Here is a 24992-nt window from a genome sequence, read left to right as displayed (position 1 = left end):
AAGTGCCTACAGCATTCAGCACAGTAGCAGGCTGTACGTGTTTGTAGCCAAGGAGCAATAGGCTATACCACAGAGCCCAGGTGTGTAGTAAGCTTACAACTAGGCTTGTGGAAGTATACTCTGTGATGTTCACACAATGATGAAATTGCCTAACAACACATTTCTCAGGATGTGTCCCTGTTGTTAAGCAATACATGGCCGTATATTGATTTTTTTGGGGTTAAACAAAATTGTTTCTTTTTACATTCTATCTATTCCACTCATTATCTTTCCCTCTCTCATTTCTCTGTCTTCGCTTTCTGATAACAATTCCGCTGTTTTATTGTTTGCTCAACTGACTTGGAATTAGGACAGAGGAGCCAACAGGCTTGTAGAAGTGGGTGAAGGTGGACTGTGCACTGCATCAGTCTTGGGGCTAGGTCCACAGCCACTAAGATAGGGTCATTGTCACCATATATTTGAGGACATGACACAGTTTTCTTCCCATTTCAGAGGGCAAGCACTATGTAAATGTAATACCTGACCGCAAAGCAAGCTTCAGAAGTAAATGCCTAAGAGCTACTCGCCTACAGAGGCATCAATTGGCCCTCTCTTCTTTTCGAGATTGTGCCAAAGAAATAAAATACATGAGATCCACAAACCACCAGTCTTCATTACTCATTTTCCATAATTATTACTTGTCCTGGATGAGTGGGTAAGTGTAAGTAAGACTGAAATAAATCCCCAAAGCATTCTAAAAGCAGGTCACTTTGACTAAGAATTGATTCATTCTGTTAGAAGTTTAGATTTCTTTTTATTTATTTATTTTTCTACTTCCGTTCATGCTATCTTTTGCTGATCCTTTTGTAGGAGTTCTGTTGAATTCTGTGCCTTGTAATCCCATGCCTACATATTCGTTTTTTGGGTTTTTTTCAGTTATGAGGATAGAGAAAACTTTTTTCCCCCTTATGAAGACTTTACTACACTTCATAATTACAAAAGTATTGAAAAACATGAATGGTGGGTTTTAAAATAGAAATTCACTGAGCTGCATGTACATTTATAATGTGTGTATTTATATGGTTGTCCTTGCCTGCATAAATACTACAAATTATTAAAACATTTTAAAAAGTCCCTTATTCAAATTTTTACTTTAATTTTTTTTTAATTTGTGTCTTTGTTTCTCCTGTATCATTGAACGGTTTTTCCAAAGCATTGCAACTTATTTTTGTAATTACTTTTGGCTTGAAATCTAATTTGTTTTCCTATGTTGACATCTGAGAGGATATATAGGGTAGTGATTAAGAGCATGCACATTAGAGATAACTGCCTCTGTTTGTATCCTAGCTCCTCCATTTAGTAGCCATGTAACCTTGGGTTAGTTACTTAAGTTTTCTGTACCTCAGTTTATTCATCTGTTAAATGGAGCTAATAGGGCTAATAATAGCATCTATCCCATAGGATTGTGTGAAGATTAAGTGAATTACTATGTATAAAGCACTTGGAGTGTGCGTGTGACATGAGTACTGCATAAGTGTTTATGGGTGACAGTTTATTCTGTGACCTCTATTGTGGAAGCATCATACTCTAAACATGCGGTTAAGAAACACTGATACCCCTAGAGCTGGCTTGCATTAGGAGGTTTATTATAGAGGGAGGAGTATGGCCCTCAAGAGGAACTGGGCAGAGTGGTAGGTGAGTATTGGGCAGGCTGTAGGAACCAGGCAGCTGCTCTCCTTTGTCTCCTTTCCCTCCTGGCTGCGGGAACTCTTGATTCTGCTTCTCATTCTTTGCTTCTCAGACGGTGCCATTTCTGTTTCTCTTTGCCACCTGGCCCTTCCTGCTTGCTCATCAATACTCCTCTGTTCAAAATCCATCACCCCAAATGAGAGTCTCAACCTGGCAGTTTATTCAGCCTCAAAAGTCCATTGCCCATAGCTAACTTATTTAGCTTCTAGGCATTCATGTTCCAGTTCTCCTAATTGGTTGAGCTTGGTCAAGTACCCAGCCCTAGTTCAAAGCCAGAGCAATTGGGGTGACATGAAACTGTGGGAGCAGATGATGTATAGGATGCTTCTTTGGAGGCAGTTTCTGTATGAACTATATGAACCATGGCTTTTAAAAAATTTCCAATTAAGAAATACATTTAACATCAAACCAGTACATACACCTGTAAATATTAAACTGAAAATAATCTTTGCCTTTACAATATGATGTGAACTGATCTGGTCTATTTCATTCCCTTTAAAAAAAGCTAGTCATGACCATATTTGGAAAAGCACTGCCCTGAAACTTGTGTGCACTTGGTGCATTGGGTTGGGGAACAATCGGCTTTTTTGCACTTTTCTAATCAGGGCTTCTCTCTTTTTGGTGCACAACAGTGTCATCTGGGGCACTTGTGAAAAATGCAGATTTCCATATTTATCTCCAGGTATTCCTCATCACCTGGCCTGGGGTCAGGCCTAAATATTGGCCAGTTTTGCCAAGTGCTCAGGTGTTTCTGATGCAGGTTGCTTGCAGATCTTATTTTGAGAAACATTGCATTAGATATGTGTTCTCAACTAAGCTATATACCGTTACCATCTTTATTTCCTTCTGTGCATGAATGTTTTGTCTAATGAACAAGTTGTATTCTGAAAGTCAGTTTCTGAGACTCCTAGTTAAAACTTCAGAATACTACTTCTTTTAGGAAGCTTGGTAGATTCCTCAACCAATACATAAAAGCCTTGTTAAGCTCTCCTGTAGATCTTGTTACCAGTGCTTCTCAGATCTGATTGCTGGTAGCCCTGGGTTGAGTGACATGGGGACCAGGATTTGGATTATAGGCAGGGGCAGTGAGGGTAAAACACAGGGGAAGAACATTTATATGGAGGATGAAGTGGACATGAAAGATAAAAGAGTGAAATCTTTCACATTAATGGGGAGAAAAGGTTCCTCTTGGAGGGCTTCTAACCACATCCAGATAGAGAGGAAGATCTCTTAGGAATGTGTACTTGCACTCTCAATTTAGAGAGAGATTTCATTCTTGTACTGTCTTCATTTAGTTGACACTTAAGTCAGATTTTTCACCCCAACTGCTCTTTTTTTGTGATTTAGTATTTGTCTTTCATTGTCTATAGGACCTTCTGCAATTTTATGTACTGCTAAAATCTGGAAATTGATACAAAATACACAGAACTTATTTTCTAAATTGTCTCCCACCACTATCTTCTCCCAAATTTTGGTGTAGGGAACAATTTTGCACAGTTTTCCTCTCCCACCTTTTTCACATCTTACTGTGTTTTACCCCTAATCAATTTCAAATCTATTGTCTATTGTCTTCTCTGCAGCTTTTTTTGTTTGTTTGTTTGTTTGTTTAATGGCCTGATTATCTTCTACATAAATAGCTATAACCTCCTGGGGGAGGTTTCTTACTTTCTGTGATCCTTCAATCAATCTCTCAAACTCTAACCAAAATAACCAGTACATGTGCTAATTTAAATGCACCACTCCCTTCTTAAGTCTTTACTTTATGAGCAGCCAAGTTCGTAGAAGGAATCTTGAAGCATGAGTGGAAAGAAATATTTCTCATAAAGGAAAAAGACAAAAATATATATACATACACACACATTCATGATTTTAAAAATTTCATCAAACTAGAAATGGAAAGGAAATTCCTCAACTTGACAAAGGTATGAAAACCCTATAGGTAATATCCTATTTAATGCTGAAAAACTGAGTATGCTACCCCTAAGATAAGGAAGAAGATAAGGATGTTCTCTGTTACTAGTTCTAAAAAAATTTTTATTGGAAGTCCTAGCCAGTGTTATTGGACTAGAAAAAGAAGAGGAAGGTAAAAAAAACTATCATTACTCCCAGGCAACATGACTGTCTATGTAGAAAGCAGCAAAAAATATACACACACACACACACAAAAAACCCTACTAAAATAAATGTTAATTTCTTAAGGTCACAGGATACAAGGTCATACAAAAATTAATTGTGTATATATATTATCAATGAACAATTAGAAATTGAAATTTAAGAAATAAATTTATAGTAACATCAAAAACATGATATTCTTAGGGATAAATTTTATAAAATATCTGACTCAATATTGTTAAGGTATCTTATTTTTCTTAAATTTTTATAGATTCAATAAAAACACAGTCAAACTCCCAGTAGGATTTTTTTTGTAGAAATTAACAGCTGATTCTAAAAGTTACACGGCAAAACAAAAAAAGCCAAAACAATTTTGGAATTAAAAAGTTGCAGGACATACACTGCCTGTCTATAAGACTAAAAAGCACAGTAATCAAGGCAGTGTGGTAATGGCATAAAAGAATCCACAAGTAGATTTTTGACAAACGTGTCAAGGTGGTGGAGGAAGGGCAGTCTTTTCAGAAAATGATGCTGAAACAATTGTACATCCATATGCAAAACACACATACACCCATAAATGAACCTCGACTCATACCTTGTACCATGTAAAGTGATTAATAAACTGAAAATGTATCATAGAACTGTAATTATACAACTCTGACATTAAAAAACTTTTAGAGGAAAACAGGAGAAAATCTTTGTATCCTTTGTTTAGGCAAAGACTTCCTAGATATGCAAAATGCATGAGCCATAAAAGAAAAAATTAATACGCTGGACTTCATAAAAAACAAAAACTTCTGTTTTTGAAAGGCACTGTGAAGAAAATGATAAGCCACAAAATGGGAGAAAATATTTATAAAATACATATTTTATATAAAGAACATATCTAGAATATGTGAAGAACTCGCGTAACTCAATAGCAAGAAAACTCAAAAAGTGGACAGAAGATGTGAACAAGCATTACTAAAGAAGAGATAAGATGGTAAATAAACATTGAAAAAAATTTTCACGTCATTAGTTGGCAGGAAATTCAACTCAGAACTACAATGAGCTGAACACCAAATAAAATGAATGAAATTGAACAAAAACAAAGAAGGACCACAGGCAGGTAAGAAGGAAGGAAGAAAAGAACATTCACAAGACTTTGGAAAGAATAGGTTGGTAGGAATGGTAAGAATGTGGAGAAACTGCGGGTGGGAATGCAAAATGGGATAGTCACTTTGGAAAATTTGACGATTAAATATAAATGTTAAAATACTCTAACCAAGAACTCGGCTATCCTAGTGTCAGGTACCTACTTAAGAAAAGTGAAAACATATATCCACACTACAGACCATACATGGACATTATAGCAGCTTTATTCATGATCACCAAAAGTGGAAACACCCTTAATGTCCATCAACAGTGAATCAATAAACATATTTTGATATATCTATACAAAGGAATATTACTCAGCAATGAAAAGGATGAAGTTTGGATACACACAACAATATTGAGGAATTTTAAAAGTTGTTATGTCGGGTGAAGGAAGTCAGACACAAAAGGTTGTATACAATATTATGCCATTTATAGGATGTCTGGGAGAAGCAAAATTATAGAAATCAGATCAGTGATTGTCACGCACAGGAGAGGGCTAAGGGATTGATTATAAAGGAACATGGAAATTTTGGGGTGATGGAAATATTTTATATCTTGGTTATGGTGGTGGTTATATACTGTATATGGTTGTCAAAAACCTATAGAACTATAAACCTGAAAGTGTGAATTTTAATGTATGCAAATTGTACCTCAGTAAACTGAATATTAAAAGATTTTTATAAATTAAAATTTACATTTATGTATACTGATGTATACATAAATGAATAACATCTTTGTCACGCCCATTTAGTAATAACAGGCTTCCACATTTGCATAGTATCTTTCAACTTTTAAACTGCTTTCATACCCATTTTCTCATGTAAGTCTCACAACGCTGTGAAACAGGCATTGTTGCTTATATTTTAGAGATGAGCCACTTCCCCGAGGTTCAGAGAGGCTAAGTGATGTGCTTAAGGTCACATAGTAAATCTTACTCAAATCCAGGGATTTTCCACCATTTCTCAGTGTCTCTTTAAAAAATAGATCATATTTGCCAATTTAGAAAAAAAAAGTTTTTTATTTGTTTGTTATGGCTTACTTGACTTCTCTTTCCTCCTCTTGATTGGCTGGGAATTCCTGCTTTGGTGCCTTCCATTTATCCTCTGATCCAGACAAATTCCAGAGAGCTTCCTAGCACTTCACTAGTCCTCTGTCAGAGTTCCATGTTGCCCAAAGGACAGATCTCTCAGGAAAGCTCTCTTGATAAACCCAGAATCTCCTACCTCTCAAGAGCATGCTAGGCCAGGAACTGTGTCCCTTCCTCTTGGCAAATAAGACACATACTATGTTTGTATCTTATGTCTCTAGTTTATCTCTGCATTATTTCTTCATCTATCTCTGGGAGATTTGTGTAAGAAAGACTCATATTGACTCTGGGGTGAGGAGACAGATAGCAGTTTAGAGAGTTGGTGTAGGAATGAATATGTGCACAGGATGATAGAAGAATGAGCGAATTTTAAGGTGTGGATGATTAATGAGATGCAGAGGTAAAGGCTTAGTGACTCTCTCATTAAACTCTGCAGAGCTCAGACTGAATCAGGTATGTTCCTGTCAAGCCACATCACTATCTCTCTATGTAGATTCTTAAGGGAAGGGGAGAATAGGAGAAAAGATGTCAGGTTTTAGAGGAAGGAAAGTGTAGTATGGCAAGCAGGAGAAAATGATTCTGATGGAGATATTTTGATGTAGAATGAGAGGCGAAGCCAGAGAAAAGATGGTTGTTGGAAAACATTAGGATATTGCATTAGGTGATGAAGAAAGAATTTGGTGCTAAAGTAGAGAAAGCAGCAGGTTTGACTTAAGCCTGAATATATATTAAACAAAGGAAAAGGACAAGGGCATGTGAAGAGTTTATGAAAACGTTTCAGATGTGTTAACCTTGCAGTGAGGCCAGGCAACTAGGCAGATGGATAGAAGTGTGAAACCAGGCCTTTCTTCTAGTTAAGGAAGAGGAAGTTTTGACTTATTGACTCCGGTGGAGAGAGGGGATTGGGGGGTCATGGTTATATCCTGGTCTAGAAATGAAACCCGCTGAAGAGACAGGATGAAGAACAAGAGAGAATGGCCCAGGCAAGGTAAGAGAGTAGAGGAAGAGGTGCCAAAGGAGACTGCCGGGTGCAAGTGGACCAAGGAAATGTGGAGAGATTAAGTGTTGAGGTGGATGGTGAATGAGGGAAGAAACAGATGACAAATCTTGTAAAGGACAGCCAGGGAAAATTAGAACAGCAGAAAAAAAGAGGCAAGTGGAGTTGTTCGTGAACATATTTTAAGAATAGAGAAGACGGATTTAAGACACAAGGTGAGGAATAGAACAAAGAGGATGGAGTAGGAGAGGCAAAATGAATAGAACTAAAGTTCTTTCTTTTTTATACATATTCTCATGTGCGCACATGTGCATGCACACCTGTGCACGCGCGCGCGCGCACACACACACACACACAACCTTATACTCCTTCGTCAGCCAAAGCAAGACAAGAGAGAATTTGAAAACTGAAACAAAGCTGCTTCCAGATGAGAGGTCTCAAAGAGGCTGTGGAACAACCTTTGCATGGCATGAGAGTAAACACAGTAAACAGGAAGGCAAGAGCTGAAGGAGAAGACTTGGGCTAGAGATGAGGGAAGAGAGGCCTCTGTACACAAGGCAGTTGCAGGCAGTAGCCCAGGGTCATTGTACTTAGGTTCATGTGAGCAGAGGGAAGTTTTCGTGTAGAGAAGAAAACTGTTTCCAAGAATATTATTTCAATTGAAAACACTTCAGTGAATGTTATTTTGTAAGTGCTTTAGTTTCTTAATCATGATAAAACTGGGGTCTTCACTTCTCAACAGTGGCAGCTTATTTGCCATTATTGGGAGGCAGGGAAGGAATTTCCATGCTGTAATAAGCCAGCCTAGTTGATTTCCCAAACAGCTCTTGGAGGCAGCTGCGGTTTCAGTCATCTTGGAAGCTGAGGATAAACTGGATTTAGCGATGGGAGATCTGTTCCTCTTCCTCCCGATCTTCCACTGTTTTTGGTTGCATCTCTAGCGTTAAGTCCAAGTGCTAGCTGAGCATCCCCCAATTCCTTGACTTGCCTTTTCAGCTTTTCTCCAAACTCTCCTTCCGTGGGCTCTTGCTCCTGGCCAGGCCATGCTATTCTTATTCCCCAATATGTTTTGTGCCTCACTTGTTTTCTGACTTAAGGCAGCCTCATTTTTGTACTTTGGCTCCTTTCCTCAGATACCCTCAGTGCTCTTTAGTCCAGCTCAAAAGCTGCTTCCTAATAAAGGCGTCTCCAGGACCCAAGGCCAGGGCAGACCCTCTGCCTTTGTCTTTATACTGCCTTAGCCCTCTCTACGGTCCTGACAGTCCTGTGTTGGGGAGTGTGTGTGCTTTTCTGTGCAGGGGTGTCAGGTCCTTGTGGCTGAATTCTGACTCCTTAACACACTTTACAGTGACTCACAGATGGGCACACAATAAGGACATATTGGTTCATTGGACTTTCGAGGACAGAGGGATAGAAGCTGGTATATGAATTTGTAAGTCAAGTTTTCAGCCTTCCACGTTTAATTTAAGGTGGGAGAGTTGCAGGCATCCTGATTGTACTCCCTTTATCTGATTTTGGAGAATTCTGCCCATGGATTCTGGCATGGCCTGCAGCTGTGTCTAGCAAGTCAGGAAGGAGCTCCATTTGGTCTCAGTGGGGCATGGACAAGGAGGCATTGACTATACCAGCCTGTCCCCCTTGCCATTCCTATGGCGATGGTGGACATGGTCATTCAGGCCTGATATATGTGCTGTTCCAGCAGGGGATCAAGAGGCTGGATTCAGAGAGAGCAGCTACTTGCTTTTGAAAACAGTATAAAATGTGAAGAGTGACCAAATTGCAAGTATATTATTACTATTACAGGAAAAGATTCACAAATAGTTCTCATTTTTTTTTTTTACTATTTCTAATTTCTTTTCTGCATATTAAGAAAAACCACAAAGTTAACTGTCATGTATTTCTTTGAAATATATCACCTTTTTGTTTCCTTGTGTTGTTATACAGTCATGTGCCCTATAATGACAGTGGTTGTGTAAGATTATAATACTGTATTGTTACTGCACATCTTCTATGTTAGATGTATTTAGATGCAAAAATCCTTACCACTGTGTTACAATTGCCTACAGTATCCAGTACAGTAACATGCTGTACAGATTTGTAGCCCAGGAGTAACAGGCTCTCCCATATGGCCTATGTGTGCAAAGCTGTACCATCGAGGTTTGTGTAAATACACTCCATAGTGTTTGCACTGTGATGAATTCGCCTAATGATGCATTTCTTAGGACACAGCTCTGTCATTAAGCCACACGTAATTGTATTTCCTTATACTTTGGTTTCTAATTTGTATAGTCAGTAAAAATTGATTCTAAAACTCAATTTTTTTCATGAATCAGATTCCAACCAAATTGAAGAGAAGAATAAAAACTTAGGGCTTCATTAACCAGTTGTTACTTCAGCAAAGTCCCATTTAATGACCACATTTTCCCTGAGTGAAAATGCGCTGCCTTTCTCTGAATTTTATTTTGTAGTCGTTCTAATAATTGCTTGCTGTATTTTTCTGACTCCCAGTGCTTTCACGTTTCTCATTCGCAAAATGCTGACTCGCGACAGTTGTTCTGTTGAAATTGTCTTCAGGTGTTTATCTGTTCTTTGCCGAGAACCAGGCACGTGGAGACCATTACTGCTTATAATGCTGCTCACCAGGGCCTGAGGATAAGCGGGGAGCAGCATCAGAAGAGGCCATACTCGACTTGGTGGTGGAGGTGGTGGTGGTAGAATTCAGGTCTTGCTTTCGCCACTTTGAATCAAAGAAAGCCTCATAGGTATTATTGTGGCACTCAGGAGGAATCTGCATCATTTATAATCAGAGCAGAACACAGAAGCCACACTCAATTTGTTTAATTTGAAGACAGTTCGGTAAAAGGGCTATTTACCAAGGTGTGGACAGAAACCACAAGAAATGGTCTGACATCCTGGAGCTAGTAGCAGCTGGGTGTAGCTACCACCACCTGTGGCCCCGAAGGAGGAAGGTAGGAGTAACTTCTGGAGCCTGGAAATAGGCTGTACAGAGCGAGCCATGGGGAGAGGGTTGCTTAGCAGAAGCTGTGACCTTCAGTCAGGTGATACAACCAACCCACAGTGAGTGGCAGAAAGGGAAGTGGGTCGGGGGAGTCGATAGCCCTGTCTTAGTTTTGTTCCCACTCATCTCCTGCTTGTGTGGTCTATTGGTGAAACCCACCTGGAAACCAGACGACCGGGAAGTTTACCATACAGTCCAAACAGGTCTGCTTCCCAGGGTCTTAGCTCATAGCAGAGAGTCGATTTTTTTTTTTTTTTTTTGAGACAGTGTCTTGCACTGTCACCTAGGCTGGAGTACAGTGGTGCGATCTCAGCTCATTGGAACCTCTGCCTCCCCGGTTCAAGCAATTCTCCTGCCTCAGCCTCCCAAGTAGGTGGGACTACAGGTGCGTGCCACCATGCCCGGCTAATTTTTTGTATTTTCAGTAGAGACACGGTTTCACCATGTTAGCCAGGATGGTCTCAATCTCCTGACCTCAAGTGATCCGCCTGCCTCCGCCTCCCAAAGTGCTGGGATTATGGGTGTGAGCCACAGTGCCTGGCCTGAGAGTAGATCTTAAGTGGTGAGTGGGAGACCAGAATTCACAGAATTTTAAAGCTGGAAGAGACTTCAAGAACCAGTCCATTTCTCTTATTTCACAGATCAGGAAATAGAGCCACAGGCGTGTTAGTGGCAGAATTGTAACAGGGCCTAACAATTTCCTCAGTCTGTGTGCCTCCTACCCCACTATTCTACTCATCCTGTAATTTGGGAGGAAGGAGAGAGAGGAGGAAGGGCAAGAACAACTGAAGAGTAAAGCTTCAACTTATAATAAATGCTTCAAATAGGTGCTCAGTTACACAGGTAACGTCAGAGGGATTTTAACGAGTTCACAATTCGGTTATGCTTAGTCGTGTGACTAACAACTGTGTTTATTGGTGGGAATAATGGTGGAAATTTGTATTAGGAAATGTGTGATGCACCTATAGTTGGCTGGATAACCAGCCAGCTGAAATAATGCAGCTTTTGTTCCCTATTGACACTGGCCTAGCTACAGGGCTGTCTTTGAGGTGTGGTCTCAAAAGCTTGTTTTAAACCTTGGCTCTGAGATGAAGTCTGAGTCATACTTGGGTGCCATGTTCCATCAGCAGAACCATCCTATAGCTCAGAGACCAAGGGAAACGGGGCTAATTTAAGCTCACACACATGCAACTCTCGTATAAACATTGATTTACACCTACAAATATACATCCAGATACATAGGCAATTACCAGCTAACAACATTGACCTAGAAATGATCCCTATATATCAAGAAGTTGGAAATGGTATTGGTGTTTATTGTATTGTCTTTTTATTATGATAACCCTTGGGAAATGGAAGACCTAGAACAGTGCCTTTGTTTATGATCAGTGGAGTTAGAGAATGAGTGGAGTTGGAGAGTTGCCGCTCATTATTGGTCTGGTTCATTCATTAATGTCATTAACAAATGTTCGTTGTGCACCTACCATATGCCACATGCTTTGCTGAGTGCTGGAGATAGATAAATAAGACACAGTCCCTGCCTCATTTCATTAGGGTTTATAAGAAAAGCCTTGTTACTAGCAAAAGCAGTGAGTGTGGGTTCTGCCTTTCCTGTACTTCCATACTCCTTTCCAATACTCTTTGTGATTGAAGATATTGATTCCAAATCTGAAGTGTGATTATTCTGATGTCAGTAATATGACAGTCGAAGCTGTCATATTACTTTGTATAAAATTTGGTGGCTATTTGGTGGCTGGTAGGAGGGAGGGAATGAAGAAGTAGGTGCTGGATTAGAATTTATTTTAAGTATTGTTTACATTAGCCATGAGATTGTCACTTACAGACTTTTTAAAACAACCTATTTCTAAGGTCAGTAGAAATTGTGCTAAAGTCAGGGAAGGAGGTGGGAGGGAAGGAGCTCTTTGACTCCTTTCTAAGTAATTGGAGTCAACAGAAGCTCCTTATCTGCCTCTGAACAGAATATATTCACATTCAATGAATAAATATCAGGTAACCGCATTGTGCGCGATGCTTTCAAGTAAATTGTTTAATATTCACAACAACTCTGTAAGGTGAGGATAATAATTCCTATTTTATAAAGAAGAAAATGAGGTCTAGGTAATTTAAGTTACTCTCTTCCTTCCCCCCAAGATAAGTGTCAAAGCCAGGTTTCAATTCTAGCTCTTTGGACTTCAGGTCCTTGCTTTCTTCACAAGATCATAAGAATCTTCTAAATGATATTTTATTGCTTTTGTAATTTCAATCTGCCGTTTTCACTGCTATTTCCTACTCATCTGTTTGTCCTTAGCTCGTTACTCTCCTGATCTCTCAGCACTGGGCATGCTCTGTCACAGCCCTCTCACATGATACCGTAATTTCCTGTTTATTTGTTTGTCTTGACCACTAGCCTAATGGCTGCTTGGAGATAGGATCCCATTCCCATTCTGTGTTGGATCCTGTCTCCTAGCACATTCCCTGGCATGTGGAAAATGTTCAACAAACTTTTGTCCAATGAATCGGTCTTCACAGTGATTCTGCGAAGGCAGTAGTTATCTCACACTTTGCAGAGTTAGAGAGGTAAAGATCACACAGCAAATTAAGAATAAATGTTAAAAGGGAGTCCATTAACTCTAAAGCTTTGCTCTCTCCATTACAAAACAACATGATTATTATTGCAGAAGAGGCTTTGTTGAGGGATGCAATGGCTTGGAATATGTCTAGGCTATAGAGAAGATTGTTTTGGGGGTTGGGGCTTGGAAGTAGCCTTCTTCAACACCTATATTTTATTTTATTTTTTACTTTTGTTTTTTTTTGAGACAGAGTCTCACTCTGTCACCAGACTGGAGTGCAGTGGTGCCATCTTGGCTCACTGCAACCTCCGCCTCCTGGGTTCAAGTGATTCTCCTGCCTTAGCCTCCCAACTAGCTGGGACTACAGGTTCTCACCACTGCACCTGGCTAATTTTTGTATTTTTAGTAGAGATGGGGTTTCACCATGTTGGCCAGGATGGTCTCGATCTCTTTATCTCGTGATCCACCCACCTCAGCCTCCCAAAGTGCTGGAATTACTAAAGTACTGTAAGCCACAGTGCCCGTCCATTTTATTTTATTTTATTTTATTTTTTTATTTTATTTTATTCACTTTTATTTTAAGTTCTGGGGTATATGTGCAGGATGTGCAGGTTTGTTACATAGGTAAACTTATAAATGGGAGCTGAACGATGAGAACACATGGATACATGGGGGGAGGAATACACACGGGGGCCTGTGGGTGGGGAGGGGGTGGGGAAGGGAGAGCATCAGGAAGAGTAGCTAATGGATGCTGGGCTTAATACCAAGGTGATGGGTTGATGTGTGCAGCAAACCCCTATGGCAGATGTTTACCTATGTAACTCCTACATTTTAAATCTCCTCTAGTGCAGGCTGTTTATCTGCAGCTCAGAACACCACTGTTTTCTGGGTAGATGCCTATAGGTTTGGTGGTCTGTCCCCTATTCCCTGCTCTCTGTAGTCCTTCCAGTATCTTCCTTTGACTTCTTCCCAGCTGAGATTTTCCTGCTGCCCTGCTCCTGTGCTTCTCCTTTTATCATCTGCTTATTTTCACTGCCCGTCCCCCTCTTAATAGATAGCGACAAGCCAATAATTTTTATTAACACTTGAAAATGCTATTTTGCTGTTAAACCAATACACACAATTGCCCTAATCTGCTGCCAAATGGTAATAATCGGAATCAGGTTTCAAAAGGTTTGGATTTCAGCAGGGCTGCCCACACTGTCCTTGGAGGCCTATAAATTAATTATAATTAAGAACTGTGTGCAGATATTAGGAGAGGAACTTTGAGCAATTTTGATGTCTGCTCTTGCAGAATATTAAGGAAAAAAGAAAAACCTGTGAGTGTTTGCTGCTGGTGAGAGTACTGATAATCATCTACGTTTGTATTACAAATTTCTATTAAAATGCACACATGTAAAGTGATTTATAATCCTTTATTAGTTATCTGTACAAACCTTGTATCAATAATCTGGGTGACAGTAGATGTGATACTTCTGCTTTGTGCCTACAGCAGGGAAGAACAGCTCAGATAGAAAAACCTGGCTTGAGCCACTGGAAGTGTTGTAAGGACAAGAAGGAGCCCAGGTGACAGGTCTGGTTGAACTAAGAATGAGAAGGCTCTTACTCAGGAGAGGTTCTAGGAAACATTTGGCAGAAATACTGCTGCCAGGAGATCCAGTATCACCTTTGCTTTTGGCAGTGTTGGGGCCATCTTCTCCTAGGAGTCTACAGGAGCTGGGGGTCTTAGGATGGGCGTCCTTACATGCATTATATAAGAGGACTTGATGGTTCATCTGCTGGCTCAAAGATTTGGATAATCAGAGCCTGTACCTTTTCCCCCTCTCCCCTCTGTCCTGTTCTTCTGTCATCAAATATTTTCCCAGAAACAGCTTTAATGAAGGCTTTGATTTTCTGTTTCCATTATTAGTGTGGCTGTGATATGTTGAAATCAATTTGGGGTTAATTCCCTAGAGGACTATATTTTGGTGAGTAAATACCCCAACTCCAGGACCAAGGAGGCCTGTTTATTGTAATGTGGGTCACTCAGTGACAAATGAATTGGACATGTATCTAGCATGTCCAGGGAGATATTTCTTTCTCCACTGGTTCCACAGGGGCTCAGTCTCAGCCCCTTGCCTCCATGCCCCAGACTCTCAGGATTTCTTACTTTGCTCCTTTCTGAAGAAAGAACAGGGCAAGGGAGCTCAAAACCTTGAAAAGAGTAATGGATGATGGGAAGAGTGTGAGAGGGAGGAAATTAACAGAACACAGAAGTGTAGGTTCCAAGTCAATTGAAATCAAAGATTGGTGTCTTTTATGTGTTATTTCTACAGATTTGGATGATATTTAGTAGTTTAGCAGACACTAAGTGCATTTAGAGGATTGAAATTGGATTTTCAAATGCCCTGAATATATAGATGCCATTTGACAAAAATAGATATTGGTCTTGTACGTATTAGTGATATTGAAAAGTGGATGTCATCTGTGATACTCACATTTCCTACCTCAGATGGTTGATGAATGCATGTATTGCCTAAGCTAAGCATTCTGACTCAAGATCATTTCTTTGATTCAACATTTGCCCTGCTTCTCTAGATTTAAATTTAGAAGGTGTAACTTAAAACTTTAATTGACTTGGAACTTAAAATTCTTAAAAATATATTAATTAAAAATTATTTTGGATCTGTTCTGCAGAATTGAGTCAACCATACTTCTCAGTTCATAGCACACTTTCATTATAGGTTCAGATAAGGACACTGTGTTCAATAGTTCTTTGTGTACCTTTATCCTTTCTTATATATTTTAGAATAAATTTATAACATTTCTTTTAAAATCTTACTATTATTTTGATAAGAATTGGCTTGAAATTGTAGAAAATAGAACTTAAAATACTATGATATCACATTCATGAATGTGGTATATGGTTACATTGTTTGGGTCTTCTTTCAAATCTTTTAATAAAGTTTTCAAATTTTTGCTGTAGATGTCTTGTTAAGACTTCTGCTAATTCCTAAATAGATTGCAGTTTTTGGATGTAGCCACTAGGTAAAGGCTGATGATCTCTTGATTTCCTATTATCAAAGAGTTATTTTTTTATGTGTTTGTTTTAAACACAATTTAACATTTCTATCATATATAAGTGTTTCCCTTAGTCAAGTGTGTTATTTGCATTTTTTTGAGATATTCGTGTAAATATCTCATTTAGTTCTCTAATGTGAATTATTTTGATATATATTCTGAAGTTAAGCCATTCTTGCATTTCAGGTATAAACCACAATTGATCATGGTGACTATGATTACTATTTTAAAAATATACTGTGTTTTAGTTAGCTTTTTTTTTTTTTTTTTTTTTTTCCCCTCAGTCGGAGCCTTGCTCTGTTGCCAGGCTGGAGTGCAGTGGCGTGATCTCGGCTAACTGCAAGCTCCAACTCTGTTGTTGAAGGGATTCTCCTGCCTCAGCCTCCTGAGTAACTGGGATTAGAGGCATGTGCCACCATGCCCAGCTAATTTTTTGTATTTTTAGTGTTTTTAGTGATCTGCCCACTTCGGCCTCCCAAAGTACTGGGATTACAGGTGTGAGCCACTGTGCCTGACCACTAATTTTTAAGGTTTGGTTTTTTTTTTCCCCCCTTTATGTCCATAAGTGGAAGGGATTTACAATAATCTTTTCTTATAATTATCTGAATCTAGAATCAAGCTTTCCTTCTTTTTCTTTTTGTTCCACTTTTATGAGAAAGGCTCATTTCTTCCTTAAAAGTTTGATATACTTAATCTATAAAGCCATCTGTACCACTTTTGCTTCTTTTTATTTTGGCAGAGGTGGGGTGGGATGGTGGGATAATTGGGTGGGGAGTGGAGGACTAGGGTAGGGACTAGTTTTGATGAATTAGGGGTGTAGGCTTTAACAACAATTTTTAAATTTCTAAAACTTAATTCAAATGTTCTACATTCTTTTAAGTCCCTTTCCCTATTTGTCATTTTTATTACATATTACACATTAAATGGAAAAGTAACTAGTTTTTATAATATTCATTATTTCAAAATTTCTATTATATATGTTATTATTTTCTCTTTCATTTGCATTTTCTCTACTTTATTCTTGATTCATCTTGTCAGGACTTGATGTCTTTTAAAAGATCAGTTTTGTTTTTTGTGTTTGTCTTGTGCTTCATTCATTTTCTTGTTTATTAGGGTTGACTGTTAAGTTTTTAATGCAATAAGTGAAAACTTAATTATAATTAATCACATTTGATTTTCTTGGTTTATTATAGATGTATTTAAAGGTGTACTTTTCTTTCTAAACTGCTTTAATTGTCCTCTAGAAATTCTGACATTTAGTATTTTCATTGTTATTCTCTTCAAAGGAATTTTAGTTTCCCTTAAAATTTCCTTTTTAACTTTATAGTTATTTAATCACAAGTTTTTTTTTTTTTAAAGATTTTGGATATGTAGTATTTTTGGTACCTTTAAAAATGTGCTTTTAGGCTGGGCACAGTGGCTCACGCCTGTAATCCCAGCACTTTGGGAGGCCGAGGCTGGCGGATCCTGAAGTCAGCAGATTGAAACCATCCTGGCTAACACGGCGAAACCCCGTCTCTACTAAAAATACAAAAAATTAGCCAGGTGTGGTGGTGGGCGCCTGTGGTCCCAGCTACTTGGGAGGCTGAGGTAGGAGAATGGCGTGAACCTGGGAGGCGGAGCTTGCAGTGAACCGAAATAGCATCACTGCACTCCAGCCTGGGTGACAGAGCAAGACTCTGACTCAAAAAAAAAAAAAAAAAAAGTACTTTTAATGTAATCACATTATCGAAAAATGACAATTGATTTCATATTGATTTTTTAAAATCTATTGATGTATTTTTGTAGATTTAATGTTTTTCATGTATGTACTTAAAAAGAACATCTATTCTCTATTCTATATGCATTTCTAGGTATCCGAACTAGTTCAAACTTGTAACTCATGCTTTAAAAAAATCTTTTATGTCTTAGTTAATAAGATCTTTTGTCAGTTGGATTTGTCTGTATCTTCCCATGTAAATTTTAGTTGTTGCCTTATACATGAATATGTGTTCATAATGATTGCATCTTCCTGGTACCTATATGTGATATCACTTAATGTCCCTTTTGATGTTTTTGCCTTTGAATTTTATTTTGTCTTGATATTAAAATTTCGATAGATACTACCACTTTGGCCTCCAAAAAGGTTATACTCCTGTTCCATTATATGAGAATTCTTGTTTCCCCACTCTCTAATGTGACACATTTTAAGCCTATGTCTCCTAACTTTCTGTCTTTATTGGTAGCTTGGGAAACTGGACCTGATACATAGTTCTGGCATTTTAATATTAACTTCACTCACTGCCTGTCATATTCCAGTCATAATCTCCTTAATTGAATCACTCTAAATAGTGTCCTGACTGCATTAAAGGATGGTGCTTGGAATATTTTTGACTTAATTATTGATTAAGTCACATTTTATATCCTTCCAGTTGGGATTGCCCCAGGACTCAGTTTTCTGAGGACAGGGTTGGCCTGGCTTCCCACCCAGATGTGTCTTCCCTTAGAGCCTGCTCTGAGCAACGTGTAGACTGTTTCCTGCTATAGTTACCCTGTACCAGTTACCGGCATGAAGATAAGCTCCTGTGGCCTTTTGTTTACTGTGGATCTCGGGATCACTTAGCCTAAGCTTCAAGGATGCAAAGAGCCAAATGAGTGAACAGTCAACTCTCTAATCCTGCTGCTTTGTTGCTAGTCCTGCTGGTACACCCTGGTTTCTGAATTCATGGCATGATTTGGATATGCTGAGCTCCACTGATTCCCAATACTGGCCCTGGCCGGAGTGACTCTTGAATTAATCTACATGACTAGTAAGCTGTCAGTGGAGGTCGCTGCTACCCCGAGGCCATTGTGTGACATCATCTTCAGGGATTATATCGCTCAGGGAACTAATATCTTTTGCCGCATGCGAGTTTCCTCTTAACATTCCTTTCAGCCTCTGTCTGCCATTCTTTCACCCTCACCTCCCACACACTCACTTTGTGCTATCATAAATAGCTAGGCTCCTTGAACAGCTTCTATAGAAGCTTAAACGTAATATCCTTTGCATCTGTAGAGTATTTTAGATTCTTCAAAGCACTTCCATATACATATTTTCATTTGATCTTCACAAAAATCTTTCAGGTATGTAGGTTAGGTATATTATCCTGGTTTCACCGATGATAGCATAGAGATGGTAATTAGGTGACTCGCCCATCCTCAGGCACTGTGTTAACGCAGAACTGGTATTAAAACACCAGTTGGTTTTGGTTGGTGATTTCTTTCATTCATTCATTCATTCATTCATTCATTCATTCACTCAACACTCATATTATACTGAGAGGCCCTGGAAGGGAAAGAGGAAGGGCTTTGGATCCAGACAAACTTGGGTTTGAAAATTGATGCCATCCCTTATTAGCTGTGTAATCTTGGTCATGTACTTAACTCTCAGTTTTCTCATTTGTGATAAAGGGAAAGTATGACTTCCAATGTTTTTGTGAGTATCTAATAATGCATGAAAATTACCTGGCAATAGTAATATCTGACACACAGCAGGTTGAACTATTATAGGTCAAAAATGGTCAAATATTAACAATTTTATATGGTTCAACCTAATGGTAGAAACTCAATATTGGCCACCATTCATTGAGTCCTTCCTTATTGCATATAGGCACTGTTAGAGTTCAAGAATATGAATAAAGTGAGGCAACATTTTCTTTATGGGTCTGTGTCTGTGTCTTGTGCTAGACCATGGTCCTGAAGGATAGAATCTGTATCTGTTGCATCCTCACCACTAAAAAAAAAAAAAAAGAAAAAAGAAAAAAAAGTTCACTAGGTTATAAGTGCTCAATAAATGCTTACTGAACTGAAAAAGTCCCTACTCACAAGGAGGTTATCAACTAGTTAAAGTAGGTGGACACATCATCATATATTGATAATAAAAGCTTATGCATATTTAGATAAATACATGCAGGCTATGGTGAGAGCTCAAAGGAAGCAATGCTCAATTCTACAGGGGGAGCAAGACTTCCTAGAGCAGGTGCATCAAGACTTACCATGGTCTCTGTGAGGAAGGGAGCAAAGCCACTCTGCTTATCTTGAACTACATGCTTTCTCTCAACGAATCCCCTTTTAATGTTTGAAATTGAGTCTGTATTCAAAGTAGCCTCTTTTTTTGTCTCACAGACCCTCTGTTACTGTTATCTCCCATAATGTATTGCTTTGTAAAGTGCTTCGCTGTATCCTGAGTATAAATGAGATGCTCTGTAAAACCAGACGCTATTCTTTGGGTGTCACAACTAGCCATTGCATAGCCAAAGATAATATATTGTGTGAGACAAAATAGAAGAACACAAGAGATATTTTAGAGAGCAAATAAAACATCAAAGTGGGAGAGTGGAGTGCATTAAAGTTAATAAACTGTCATGGCAGAGTGGGTCACTTTTAAATGTGAAGGAAACTAATTTAGTGACTTGTAACTAGGATTAGAATACCACTGGAATGAAGTTAGCCTATAGTTTTGCCAAATGGTAAATCTTTTGGCTTTCCTTGAGAACCAGTCATTGGAATTGAACTCTGTGTGTGTGTGTGTGTGTGTGTGTGTGTGTGTATGTAGTTTGTGCACAGCTCTTTGTGGTGCTAAACCCCTTCTGCTTCCTCTGAATATCAGTCCTACTCAATTGTCTATCTAGTGTTGCTTTCCTTTAAGTTCTGGGAGGAGGAATTCAGGCCCTGGTTCCCCTGCTAAATTGGATACAGTCCATCAGCAAAGGTTTCCAGGGCTTGTGGAGTCATTCTCTGTTTTCACAGAGACACTGAGATCAGAAAACTTTCAGGAGTAAACTTTGCTCAGGCATGAACCACTGAGCTACTCATCTTATTTGTGAGAGAAAGACAAGGCAATCAATACAGGCCTCCTTCTTGGCAGTGTTGAAGGATGACTACACCAGTAAAAGTTCCAAAATGTTTTATGCCAAGAACTGGATTGGATTTTGTGCTTCTTCAGCCACAAAATGTCCCCAGCATCTTGCTCCCGAATCATTAACACCCTTTGCAGTCAAGACTGACTGCTCAGCCCGAACACTTCCTTATCTTTCTTTATTCAATACCTTCATGATTTTTAAAATTAGCTAATCTCTCAACATTTTTAGATTTTTAATCTCTTACCATTTTTTTTTTTTTTGAAACAAGCAGGAGATCTGAAGCAGCATTTTTATCCTTGATTGCATGCTGTCTCTCTCTTTGTAGAAGAATGCGAATCTGGTTTTGGTTCTGGGTGCAGTTTGTAGAATATTGCCTTGGAGTATTAAAATGCTGTGTTTATGTATTGGCATGCTGGTGTTATAATGCCGTTGACCTTGGATAATTACATAACTGTGTTGAGCTTCTGTTTTTCTACTTGATAAATGGGAATAAAATGTCTAATTTATAGGGTGTCCATGAAGATCAGAGAGATTGTATATGACAAAATGCCTAACACAGTGTGCAGCATAAAAAGATGTACAATAAATGATTTTTAAATTTTTTTAAATTTTTTATGGATTTGGGCAGTACATGCGTGCTTTTGTTACATGGATATATTGTATAGTGGTGAAATCTGGGCTTTTTAGTGTAGCTGTCACCCGAATAGTGAACATTGATTATTTAAAATAAAGCAACATAAGCAGAACTAGTTATATTAAGAGGAGCTCTTGGAGAATGATGAGAAGCTTAGAGAGAGATGGCCAAGGCTTATATTCTATAGAGCGTTATGTCCTTAGTCTGCTGCATAGAGTAAGATTTGGGTCATATGTGGAAGTAAAAAAGAAGGAGTTCTTTGTAGGTAAAAGGTGGTAAATTATATGAAATTATATGAATTATATGAAATTATATGAAAATACGGCATCAGTCATTTTAGAGAAGTCGTGGCTATAGGATGGCAGCAGAAAAAAAAAAAAGAACATTTTTCAAATGTGGCTGCTAATGGTATTTAAGTTTCTGTATTTTGGTGCATAAATAGATCAGAGTAATATGTGTTCCTTATGATAATTGGTTATATGAGAGGCAGTTCCATGTAGTGTAATGGAACACATATTGGAATACAAAAGTCAGAAGATCTGGGTTCAGGTTTGTTTCACTTAATTGATTGGTACATGGTCTTAGAACACTTATCTTCTTTGAGCCTTGGTGTCAACATTTATAAAATGGGGATGATAATGTTTTTCTTATTTTATTCCCTACGGGGTCATTGTAAGGATCAATTGAGGCAATGTTTTAAAAATACTAGTCAAGTATCAGTTGTTCTTGTAATTTAATATTAAGAGCCAGATACTAACAAGGTTACTAAAGAATTTTCTGGCTGTCGTCCTCATTGAGGCAAACATAAGGTGAAGGCAGCAAGAATGCAGGGCTTGTGTACCTATAGCCCCCCCACATCCAGTTTATCCAGCCCATGTTCTGTTGCTCACCTCTGCTGAGTATGTTTTTATGCTCACTTTGCCTGGCCTTGCTGTCCCTGAGCCCAAGAACAGTACTAGGGTGGGCTGTAACAGGAGGGCCAGGAGACTTGTGTATGCATACTCGCATGGCTACCTGGACCACTCACAATCTCTTTTCCTCTTTTGTCTCTGTCTGTAGCTGCCAATGACTATAGCAATAGCACCTTTTATTGCCTTGCTCAGGGATTTCTGAGGTTCTTGAAAGTTTCATTTTCTCTCATTCTGCAGAGGAAATACCAGAGATAAGACAGTAGGCTGGTAGATGGAGTTGGGTTTGGTGCTCAATGAAAGGAGATAAGGTCCTTGAATTGCAGTAGCTAGCCTCTTCTAAGACAGGTTACATGGTGTGGGTCCTATTTTAACTCCCTCTCTCTTTGTGTTTGCAGGGAGTCGACGAGTTGAAGATGAAGCCCAGAGCGGAGTGCTGTTCTCCCAAGTTCTGGTTGGTGTTGGCTGTCCTGGCCGTGTCAGGCAGCAGAGCTCGTTCTCAGAAGAGCCCCCCCAGCATTGGCATTGCTGTCATCCTCGTGGGCACTTCCGACGAGGTGGCCATCAAGGATGCCCACGAGAAAGATGATTTCCACCATCTCTCCGTGGTGCCTCGGGTGGAACTGGTAGCCATGAATGAGACCGACCCAAAGAGCATCATCACCCGCATCTGTGATCTCATGTCTGACCGGAAGATCCAGGGGGTGGTGTTTGCTGATGACACAGACCAGGAAGCCATCGCCCAGATCCTCGATTTCATTTCTGCACAGACTCTCACCCCTATCCTGGGCATCCACGGGGGCTCCTCTATGATAATGGCAGATAAGGTAAAATGGGGCTGCAACAAGAAGGGCCTGGGGGTTTGTACTGAGGACTAAACCATGCATTTGTTTTCCTGTAAAACTTGGTTGTTAATGATGGAAGGTAACCAGATTACATTGAGAGCGTGGGTAGGCCAGCAATTAATCCTTTTTTTTTTTTTTTTTTGAGACAAAGTTTTGCTCTTGTTGCCCAGGCTAGAGTGCAATGATGCGATCTTGGCTCTGCAACCTCCGCCTCCCAGGTTCAAGTGATTCTCCTGCCTCAGCCTCCCTAGTAGCTGGGATTACAGGCACCTGCCACCAAGCCCAGCTAATTTTTGTATTTTTAGTAGAGACGGGGTTTCAGCGTGTGATCCACCTGCCTCAGCCTCCCAAAGCGCTGGGATTGCAGGCGTGAACCACTGTGCCCAGCAATCTTTTAAAGATGAAAGTGAGGGAAAGGTGCTGGCATCTAGAAACTCCTATAGTTTTGAAAATTTTTTTGTGTCCACTTTTTTATAAATGGACTCACTGAAATGACTAAGGGATGTTGATGCTTGTGGCTCTGGGATACATTTTCTTCAAATAGGTATATGAAAGGCATACTCTTGTTATTCCTTGGCAATACATGTTCTCACCCATACGGTTTTCAAGACTATAAAAGGAAAAATCCCTCAAGGCAGGTGATTCTCTCCTTGAAGATACAAATGTCATAGGGAAATAATTCTTGCCAAGGTATTAACACTCATCACACACATCGATTTGTACATCCAAATAGATTTTAATCCATGGAACCTGTAGCAACCCATTTTCCCCATGCTTAGATTTGAAGGCAATGGTTCTTAACCTTGGGTGCACATTAAAATCACCTGAAGAGCTTTCAACACTGCTGATGCCTGAGTCCCACCCCTCGGGATTCTGATTATTGGCCTGGGCTTCGGGAGTCTTAAAAGCTCCCCAGGTGATTCTAGTGTGCAGTTAAGATTGACAACCACTGCTTTAAATCTCCAACAAATCCTAGCCTCTCCTGCATTAATGTTAAGTTAATTGTCATGTGACTAGTTGCCACTTGACACTGGGGTTTATTCCCTAACGGCAGAAAAAAAGCGTTTTATTTTGCTTTGGGTTGTTTTGTTTCTACATACTATCAGTTATTCAGTTATTTTCCTTGCTTTACTATTGTTCACTGCTTAGATACAGCACTTAGTACATATGCACTGTCCTTTGCAGCCAGCCATTCAGGTCTTAGAATAGTGTGTTCCACCACAAGTGCTATGTTTATCATTTTTCGGTTTCTACTATTGTCATTGTCATCTTATGTCATCTTATACTTTTTATCACCACATTCAAACCTGCCTTTAGTTTTGTACTTAAAAGACAGGCTTTCGGGTTAATGTCTGTACATATCTTAAAACCTAGCACAGACACCACAAGGATGATGCCTGGCTAGTTGAGAATCACCGCAGTGGAGCAGCTGAGCAAAGACTAAAAGAACCTTGCATGACTGCTACCGCCACCTGTCGGCAGCAGGCAGAGATGACTAGCTTCCGCTTCAGCGCTTCCCTTCAGTCTAGGCAAGGTCAAGTTGAAAGTGTTAAGTAAAGACTTTCCATTATCATATGAGAAATATATTCTTCCATTTACGTGGGTGCAGGTACAGATGTTAGAAAACAGGCACTAACACAAATAGCCCATGCTAAGGGAAGTGGCAAAAATAAGCAAAATGGAAAATGTTGACCGACTGTGGCAGAACCCATTGAGTTGTGCTTCAGGTAGATTTTTTTTTTCAAACATGATTGTCCTTAGCAAATTACATTTTATTTTAGCAGTGGTAATTTGAGGGCACAATTTTGCATTGAAAGTATTCTGAGATGGTTAAGAGCGAATTTTAAAATTACCATGAATAAGTGCATACTTACTTTGAGAGCACAACAGGTAAAAATGATTTTTTTTTTCTCATGTGGGCTATTGTGCAACCTATATTATTTCTCCCTGGTAGAAAACGTTATGCCTAAACTAGCTGATTGCTTCTCTCTGGTACCTTTTAAAAATCCACAACA

The 24992-nt window shown here is 39.2% G+C and overlaps 1 protein-coding gene across 1 annotated transcript in view; it reads left to right on the top strand.

Moving 5' to 3' along the window:
- The window catches only part of LOC105547297 (glutamate receptor ionotropic, NMDA 2B-like), a gene marked incomplete at its 3' end in the record, with an annotated part of 238908 nt that overhangs the window by 91690 nt on the left and 122226 nt on the right, over nucleotides 1–24992 (top strand). The window contains exon 2 of the mRNA XM_011990837.1: nucleotides 22531–22959. Coding sequence (XP_011846227.1) covers nucleotides 22549–22959 — 411 coding nt within the window. The remainder of the gene's footprint in view (nucleotides 1–22530; nucleotides 22960–24992) is intronic.

This window comes from Mandrillus leucophaeus, unplaced genomic scaffold, assembly GCF_000951045.1.
Source record: "Mandrillus leucophaeus isolate KB7577 unplaced genomic scaffold, Mleu.le_1.0 Scaffold383, whole genome shotgun sequence".
Lineage (NCBI taxonomy): Eukaryota > Metazoa > Chordata > Mammalia > Primates > Cercopithecidae > Mandrillus > Mandrillus leucophaeus.
The sequence above is the reverse complement of the archived record's forward strand: the minus strand, read 5'-3'. Positions and strand labels throughout refer to the sequence as shown.